Source organism: Mytilus edulis, chromosome 6, assembly GCF_963676685.1.
Source record: "Mytilus edulis chromosome 6, xbMytEdul2.2, whole genome shotgun sequence".
In the NCBI taxonomy this organism is placed as follows: domain Eukaryota; kingdom Metazoa; phylum Mollusca; class Bivalvia; order Mytilida; family Mytilidae; genus Mytilus; species Mytilus edulis.
Genome location: NC_092349.1, coordinates 50,411,122 through 50,420,895, shown reverse-complemented (window position 1 = coordinate 50,420,895; position 9,774 = coordinate 50,411,122). Strand labels below are relative to the sequence as shown.

The following is a 9,774-nucleotide window of genomic DNA, read 5'->3' as shown; positions in this document are numbered from 1 at the left end:
AAATGCATGATTTTGTTTGTAGCCGAACGTCCAGGGGCAAATGTTTCATTCATGTTCAGATCCAGTATATTTTTCTGAGTTCCAGACTCCCAGATATCATTTATTCATATAATCGTTATGGATAAGTTTGGCTAAGACGAGATGGTGCAAATGTATAGTCTTTTTCGTTACACAACACTTTTTTCATTAATATCCCATAATTCATCCACTGTACAATTTTCGTTTGAACATTTGTCAAAACAGAATTATAAATGAATGTAAATCCAAGGCAAACAAGGTAAATAACGATTAAAATTCCAAATGTAGAGTTTTATTTAGGAAACTGTTAAAAACGGGGAACGAAGAAACGTAAACAATGATGTTTCCGTATGCAATCTTATAAAAATATCTCCGATGAGTTGGATAACCTTCTATTCACTTCGATATTTGTACATATAACGTAATAAAAGTCGTTTGATCAGTAAAAAATATAGAAAATCTGCTATTTAATATATAGCAAAGTAATTGGAAGTGATTTATTTCTTCTAAATTCTTAAGTGTCCTTACTGCAGTGACGTCATTTAGAACTGTTCTACAGTCCTGACTGATTAAGTCAGTTCTGCTGACAGTTCTACGGTTAGAAGTGATTTGGACAGTTCTACCTAGAATTGATCCTGACAGTTCTACCCTGGAACTGATCCTGACATTTCTACCTAAAAACTGATTTAATCAGTTCTACCTAGAACTGATTCTGACAGTTCTACTTAGAACAGTTCTAGGGTAGAACTGTTCTAGGTAGAACTGTTCTAGGACAGGTTAGAACAGTTCTATGACAGAATATTCGGACAGTTCTAATGAGAGGTTAGAAGTGATCTCCACTGTACCAACGGCAAAGTTCCGAACCGGACCTAGCTCATTTCAAAGGTATTGACCCAGGCTATTCCCCACTGAAATATTTTTCTGGGATCCGGGCCCGTCTGGCCATCACAGAGGTTCAAAGGTGCCCCTTAACGTAATTTTCCGTATTAACCATATGCATACATTCGGTACTTTTCGGCATATACCAACGGCAAAGTTCCGAACCGGACCTAGCTCATTTCAAAGGTATTGACCCAGGCTATTCCCCACTGACATATTTTTCTGGGATCCGGGCCCGTCTGGCCACCACAGAGGTTCAAAGGTGCCCCTTAACGTTATTTTCCGTATTAACCATATGCATACATTCGGTACTTTTCGGCATATACCAACGGCAAAGTTCCGAACCGGACCTACTCCATTTCTAAGGTATTGACCCAGGCTATTCCCCACTGAAATATTTTTCTGCGATCCGGGCCCGTTTGGCCACCACAGAGGTTCAAAGGTGCCCCTTAACGTTATTTTCCGTAGTTACCATATGCATACATTCGGTACTTTTCGGCATATACCAACGGCAAAGTTCCGAACCGGACCTAGCTCATTTTAAAGGTATTGACCCAAGCTATTCCCCACTTAAATATTTTTCTGGGATCCGGCCCGTCTGGCCACCACAGAGGTTCAAAGTTGCCCATTTACGTATTTTCCGTATCAACCACACATTCGGTACTCCTCGACATATCCCTACGGCAAAGTTCCGAACCGGACCCAGCTCATTTCAAAGGCATTAACCAAGGCTATTCCCCACTTAAATATTTTTCTGGGATCCGGGCCCGTCTGGCCACCACAGAGGTCCAAAGTCGTCTTAGGGTGGTCACCGTCATTTAAGCAGTCTCTTGTAGGTGTTCCCTATTAATTTCTTTTCTTTTTTGGCTTTCCATAAATATTTCTATGTATATTTCTATATGTTTCTGGAATAATTGGATTTTGTTTCATATTTTATATTAAATTACATCTTTGGTGAATCCTCTGTAATGTTTTATTGATAAAAATCTATATAACATAAAGACAAATATACAACTTGTATCAGGTTTATATTCGAGACAACGAAAATTTATGACAGCTTGAAGGGGTCATAGAATGGTATCTTTTCCCTCAGGCTTTATAGTGATTTTCAACTAAATTTAAATATTGAACCGACTGCTAGCAGCCGGTTGGATATTGAATATCAATTATCGAATGTCAATTAAAGGACAGACCGCTTACATTCATATTTAAAACGGAATGAAATGCTTTAGAAATTAGCAGAAACCGTGAAATTATCGATTTCCGCTGTTAGATTGCATTTAACTAAGATTTAGCGATTTTTGGAACGTTTGAGCCTCACGCAGTTTTTTGGTTTTTAGACATATCGTCAAAATTGGCTGCTGGAAAAAAGTGGCTGCTATCTTGATTGGCCGATAAAAGTGGCTGCCAGCTTGAGTCTGGTGTAAATTTCGTGTAGAATTTTAATGCTGATACCATATCTTTAAAAATATTCTCTTTAATTATTCATAACATGGATAATTTGGAGCTTTACACAATGTATAGACACTTTCTATCATGTATGTGTCTTATTTATGTGGACTTGCTGCCTCGTTAGTGTATATCATCCCAATCATCCCAATTTATGTTTCCCTATGGTATCTTATATCTTTTATTTTTTTGTCTAATTTAATATATATATATATATATATTTCTCAGACGTACTTATATATATATTTCTTATTTATATATTGAATAATAAAAAAAAACATGATCTTTTAAAGATTGTTCGAAATTCAAGAACCTTTTTTGTCTTTCTTCTTATTCGTTTTCTTCTTTTTCTTGTCTTTCCTCTTTCTGTTACGACCCCGTCTTCCCTGCCTACATTTCGCAGAAATGGTTTTGCCTGGACAACATGAATAACAACTGTTTTTTTTTGCGCATCTGATCTTGCCTTTAACACAATTTAAACAAAGCTTATCGATTTTATTCTTGTTCTGTTTACACTTTCCTTGCGTATTTGTGGTTGGAGACGCTTGATTCTGACATTTTGGATGAGTTGCTTGCCTTTTGCAACAAAGTGTTTTACATTTTTCTCTCGGACTTTTTCTTTTCAAGCATTTCGTACACTGTTGATCAGTACTAGGTGTTGGTTTGGTTTTCGGGCTTATGACGGTTGTAGGTACTGTTGTACTATCCTCTTTTGAAGCTGTTGTTCCTTGTTCTAGTTGTATGTCTTCGTCTGCAATATGATGCTTAATTTAAATATTGATATCGCAAGACATACAGCGAAATTTTTTTTTTAGTTATCTTCAATTATAAACGGGTTATGTTGCTTTGAACGTTATAAGCTCATAATTGTTATATCTATCCAAGTGAAAGGGGAGGCACATATAAGGCAATACCGAATTACTGTGTAATTTTGTAAATATCATATACCTACATAATTGCCTACTAGAAGTTTTCATATTTTATTGACTTATTTCATTTAATTATTAAGTCACGTTTGGTATGCATTTTTTTATTGAGCCATTTTGCCTAGTAGGGTAGGTTATCGCTTGATTATCGTACGAGAGATTTTGGCTAATATTGAGCATTTATCCCCAAAATGTGCAAGTAAAGCATCTGACCAAAGCAAAAAAAAATATGTTGAAAAAGAGAGGCGACACAATACCATTGAATGATATAAGAAGGTTCGTATTGCTTGGTCTTAGCTAGCATGTACATACTGATTGATTGAAAATCGATACGTTACGTCCAGTGCCCACTATTTCAGGCATGTGTGCTGCAGTTAACAAAAAAAAATAAAAAAATCGAAATATCAATTCGGTAAGGTATGTATGTTTAGTGACATTACCCGTAATCATACTTTGAATAATCTTTTATATATACCAATTGAATAAATCTTACCAAATGTGAGCTGTGGGTCTTTACCAAACTCAAAAATCCCATCACATGCAGATTTTTCATTGTTTTCTTGTTTGTTTAGTCCTGTAAATTGACAGAAAAAATCTATTATATTTATTATTTTGTGAATTTTATTTGCTCTCTTTATGTCGACATCAATTGTACTGAAAAACTAATATAAACATTAAGTGCAAAATTATGATTTATGCTGATCATAAACAAGAAGGTGTGATGTATAACGCAACAACTAAAAAAAAAAAAAAAACCAAAAAACACCAGTTACTCAAGAATAAAAATAATTATGGATTCAATGCACATTTTTCAACTGATATAATAAATCTTCAACTCTTGAAAGGAACATTTTTTTAACTGTGTTGTCAGCTCTAAAATAGAATAAAGACTAGGTTTTATCATTTGTTGTGAAATATTTTATTGATCTTCAATCATATTTCAAAACAAAATTGGAAACTGTATCGCGGAAAGTTTTTGAACGCAATCAGTACGCCGATAAAAGCTGCCTCTGAGTCATAAATTGGTATTTAACACCACACCATTGTGTGCCTGTACTAAAAGAGGGACGAAAGATACCAGAGGGACAGTCAAACTGATAAATCGAATATAAACGGACAACGCCATGGCGAAAAATAAAAAAAGACAAGCAGACAAACAATAGTACACATGACACAACATAGAAAACTAAAGAACAAGCAACACGAACCCCACTAAAAACTAGGGGTAATCTCAGGTACTCCAGAAGTGTAAGCAGATTCTTCTCCACATGTGGCACCCGTACTCAGGGAGACTATATATACCATGTATTGTACATTGCTCTAGTTTGTCTGTGTTTGAATCAGTAGTATGTTGTTAGTGTGGTCTGTTGTACTATCAAATGAAATATTGGTATTCGGACGAGACCAGTAATGGCGGTTGGTGAGGTCTGCTTTATTGTCGAATATATTGGTATTACATGTCAATACTTGCAAATAATCTGAGTTAACATGGAATAATTGCTATAATAAACTCATCATAGATACCAGGATTGAAATTTTCTATTTGCGCCAGACGCTTGTTTCGTCTACATAAAACTCATCAGTGACGCTCGTATCAAAGAACATTTAAAGGTCCAATTGACCCCCGCCTATGCTTATCTGAGTGTCCGTCCTTGTGTCCGTTCGTCTCAAATATACAGTTTCCGCTCTCTAACTTTAAAAAACCTTTGAGTTGGGTAATGCAATATTCGGTATCATAATTCACGAACCTAGACGACATTACACGATCAAATAAGAAACCATAACTTATAGAATAACTATCTTCATTCAAATTAAAAAAATTCAATGATTAGCCGAGCAACACAATTAATAAATGGATTTAATTCCTGATTGCGCGTTGCGCATGAATGAAGTTTTTTATTAGTATTGTTTAGTCACGAGTTGACTATTTGTCTATACTTAATACCAGTGTTTGAATTCTAATATTTTTTTATATTGTTGAATGCATTAGTAGAGGACCAAATAACGCCTGTCTTTTGTGGGTATATGCTATGTTTTATCTGATAACCCAGATTACATCTAAAAATGTATCACAGTGCACTCATTTGCTTGCGCGAGATTCTGTTTGATAGCTCCCATAATTATCTTCCATTTTCCCTATTTCTGAGAGTAACTATAATTTTAAACTTACTTCTGAAACATATAACGAAGCCTTTACCACCTTTAGAGTTGTCAATTTTGGATGAAAATTTTATGTTGACCTGGGTGTAGGGCGGAAATTCTTTACGAAAATCTTTCTTATCAACTTTGATCTCATTAATGGTCAACTGGTCGTTCTGCATATCGATGTCAAACAAACTTATCTCTACTAAAACCCGGCTTTCGCCTGACGTAGGTACGGTTATTGTAGTTTCACAAGTTTTCTCGGGTTTGTCTTCAAACATCGTTCTGTCGTAATTCCATGGTATGTTTTGATGGCTTAGTATTACACCACTATTGGCATTGGTTCCTATGAACTGGCTTTTACATATCAATTCTTTAAAGTACACACTTGTTTGTTCAGCTAAAAGGTGAAGAAAACATAGAAATGGATTTTAAAGGAAATATTTGATTGTCATACTTATCTCATTTATTTCTAAACTATGTAACATACACTCGCTGCATTGAAGACCCATTGGTGACCCTCGGCTGTTATCTGCTCTTTGGTCTTCGGGTTGTTGTCTCTTTGGCACATTCACAATGTCCATTCTCAATTTTTCTCATTTTTTAGCGTCAATCGAATTCTCAAACTTCCGATATGTTCTTTGATTTGTTAAACATCTCAAAACACTTAGCAAAGAAGTCCAAACGTAGTTTGAGATAAACGTTAAGACGGTAAAATAGAGAAGCGCAAAGTACTGTTTTTCTAAACTTGGTTTGCTAGGATGAAGATATAAGGATCAGTCTTAAAAGATGCATGATTTGTTTCATTTTTTTTTTATTGGTTTTGGGCTAGCTGTCAGTTACTGTGAGAACTCTTATATCAAGATTCTGTATTTAGTGTCTTTTTGTTGTGGGTATGTTTTAATATATTTTGTTTCGTTTGAAATTGGGGTTTTCCCGTTTGCTATTTGTAGTAATTATTTATAGATGGGTACTAGTAAACCTAGTTCGGATACTGGTTTTGCAACAGTATGTACTATTTATAAAGTTTGATGCTAGGTGCATATGGCACGAGGAAAGTTTTTGCGATTTCTACGGGTGGGGTTTAATGGCACTATATAAACTATATAAACGGTTTGGCATTTAAATGTATTAGTACCGAAGGTGCTTGCAGTTGCGTCGAATTGAAGTTGGTCACATTGGTATATTTACAGTTGCTGCTATGTTTATTGTGCGTACAGGCGTTGGAGGTATTAGCCGAGGAAAAAGAAACGATGCGAAAGAGGAAAAATGTTATATGTCATGTATGCATATGTTGTTTGAATTGAAGAAATCTGTACAAAAAGTAAAATAAAATATTGTATCACAAGAGAACATAATATGTTACTGCGAGCAACTAATCCTATATCTGTGTTTTTCTTGTTTATAGCCTATTGAATTTAGAGATTAAATACTTTAAATTCGGACGAGCAGGGCAAGGGAGAATTAAAGTACCCTTCTACGTCCACTATGTGTTTTTGTTCCATCCTTTTGTGCTTTGTATCGATGTGATGAGTAAAGTTCTTTTCAACTGATTTTTATAATGCATATTTTGTGCTGTTTTATTTTGTATTACTTACCTTTGATACATATCCAGTCATGGACTATTATTGATTGGGCCTCATTTACACATGTTTGTGTATAAATCGGTGTTACAGGAAACTGAATTAAACAGGATTGTTTCCAATAGCAATCATTTACATCTGTTATCAGATCAACCGGTCTGCCAACACATGTAGACGCTTTATTCTGGAAGAAGTGACCAGAGGTCGGACATTCGTCAGATGAGGCATCAAGGTTTGGTTTATAAATGACAGATCCTAGTGGACACCTAATGTTGATGGATTCGCACATGTCATTCTGCGCAGGTACAGGAAAACACGAAGACTTGGAAGGAGAATTTGCCTCTGAAAAATAAACCGTAAAATAAAAAATGATAAAACAGGAAAACATATTTTTTGGAAAGATGACTGGTTTTTTATAAAATAAATGTTTGCTCATTCATTATAATTAGTTTAGTTTAAACATATATTTGTTTATAGTGGATTGATCTATATATTCTATAGAAACCCCAAATAAAAAAATAATAGTTAATTGAAATACTCAAGACATATATTTATGAAACAGAAATGTTTTGCTGCAATAGAATGTAGGATTAATTACCTACAACTGTCAAATTCAAGGGAATATTTTTTGGACCTATTTTCCGGATGTGACGTCCCATGATTTGGTTGTATTACACCTTAAGGTAGTTATACATCATTTGCTTTAATATTTAAAGGACACGATTTTCCCCAAATTAAGATAAACAGAGAAAAGCGGCTCGGACCCAACAAATTTATCAATTTTTTTTCACTTGCCTTTTTTTGGTGTTTTTTTTTGTACTGGGATCATACTTCAAATACAATGCATGATATGACAATCGTATGATTTTCACAGTATTATTTACAGAAATATTAATTTAAATATATTATTTAAATTGATATTGTTAACGACAAGATAAGATATGATGTCGTCTTTTAACGCCGGTTACATAGAGGTCTACTCCGAGTTCGTTCCAAATGGCGAAAAATAGGGATGTAAATATTAAATTGACATATCTTTGTTTGAAATGATATAAGTTATTCAACACTACAATTAGAATAAAATGAATGTATGTTTCCTTGAAAATAATCCTACCTGCTTGGGAAATATATCTAAAAACCACAATACTAAGCACAGTAATAAATGCCATGGAGTATAGTACGTCCTATACTATACTGTAAATAGTAGTAAGTGTAACATGGACTACAAATATTACAAACATGTATTTTAGAGTATATTAGAACAATACATGTAATATGATCTAAGACATAGTGCTCTAATATTTTACTGATTGGGCGTCATATTTGTCTATATCCTTAATTGGCTGGAGTAGTATACTTCCCTTTCATCAAGTTATGTTTCAAGTGAAGTAGATAAAAATAGCACTACCCTTCTCAAAGGTGAAATGTTACGTACTTTACAGATTACTGATAAAGTATTTAAATGTCTTTGTCTTTTGTCTATACACATTATGATCTCACTATTTATACATATTTTAAACATAATAATTATGCTTTTCCTGTTTGAAGTAAAGAGGGAAAGTTAAGATCTTTTTTCAAGCGAATTAAAAAACCGGTATATTATGTATATATTTAAGGAATGACTGTAATATTTTTTCTGTCTTTGAAGAAATAACATAAAAAATGTGGTGCACACTGAATAATGTGCGTAGCGGGTTATTTAACAGACTCAGTGTGCACCACATTTTTAATGTTATTTCGAATAGACTGACAACATATTACAGTTATTTCTTATAATTTTATTCTAAATTTCCATTTAAACCGGTGTAAATCATGAAAAAAACGTTGATGACGTCCTGGTCACATGACAAAATTGTGTCTATGATATGATTAACAAAACGACGTCTGTCAATCAGAAGACGCATTACATCCAAAATTATATTATATATATACATATTTAAAAACAACCTTCAGGATGAGAAATTATGGCCGTGCCAATCGTTGTAATTCGGACGAAACTGTTTCGAAATATATTTATTATATACCTAATATCCTTGTGCTATATCTGAACTCGGACGAAATATATTTATTATATACTTATCCTTGTGCTATGTTTGTAAAATATACAAAGTAAACCAAGGACAACCAAGTAGTTTATATAGGTCAGTCTGAGTAGTTAAGAGGTCAAGGTTGCTCTTCGTTTGATAAATTGGTTAAGAGAACTTGGCAGGTCAAAATATCATCACGAAGAACTATTTTACAATAAATAGTTAATCAAAAGGTGTTATACTACATATGTGATGGCTACATCAGAATTGATAGAAACATGTGTAGATCTTTAATTCTGTAAACATACACCCAATCAAATAAAAGAAATTTTTTATCGTTATTAACTTTAACTGTATTTTATTTCTAACATCGTCAGAGATGATTGACATGTACATTTTTGTTAAAATTCATTTATTTGCGTCAATCTAACATTACCGGTAATGAAAAAGAGAAATTTTGCTTTGCTTTTCTACCGCTTATTGATAGATTGTTATGCATTTAAATGCTTTTTGTGATAATTGGCAATTAAGTGTAAATGTAAATAAAACAAAAACTTTGATTTTAAAGCAAAACTGTTCCAAAACAGCTAACTCATTTGCAACATACAAAGATATTCCAATATCAGACACAAATGAGTATACATTTTTAGGAATGTTGATTAAAAATAATGGAAATCTTTCGAACAGCACAGCCACTATAATATATCTAACAAAAAAAAAGCTAAAAAAGTTCTCTTTGCGATGAAGTCA

At 33.7% G+C, this 9,774-nt stretch overlaps 1 protein-coding gene across 1 annotated transcript; it reads right to left on the bottom strand.

Annotated features, from left to right (window-relative positions):
- Positions 1 to 2,628: 2,628 nt before the first annotated feature.
- Positions 2,629 to 8,291, bottom strand: LOC139527847 (uncharacterized). The gene is made up of 5 exons (XM_071323525.1): positions 8,112 to 8,291; positions 7,013 to 7,339; positions 5,443 to 5,814; positions 3,766 to 3,846; positions 2,629 to 3,097 (listed from the first exon to the last, which is right to left on the bottom strand). Exons 1-5 carry the CDS (start codon positions 8,164 to 8,166, stop codon positions 2,652 to 2,654), a joined length of 1,281 nt encoding a protein of 426 aa, XP_071179626.1. The 5' UTR covers positions 8,167 to 8,291; the 3' UTR covers positions 2,629 to 2,651.
- Between the last annotated feature and the right edge of the window lie 1,483 nt (positions 8,292 to 9,774).

Bases quoted from the DNA above. Each gene is read 5' to 3' on its own strand.
- LOC139527847 (XM_071323525.1), bottom strand. From the start codon at position 8,166: ATGGCATTTATTACTGTGCTTAGTATTGTGGTTTTTAGATATATTTCC. The intron at 7,340-8,111 runs GTAGGATTATTT...TTTATTTTTCAG, and splicing joins TAGATATATTTCCCAAGCAG to AGGCAAATTCTCCTTCCAAG. The intron at 3,098-3,765 runs GTAAGATTTATT...ATCATATTGCAG, and splicing joins AGACCCACAGCTCACATTTG to ACGAAGACATACAACTAGAA.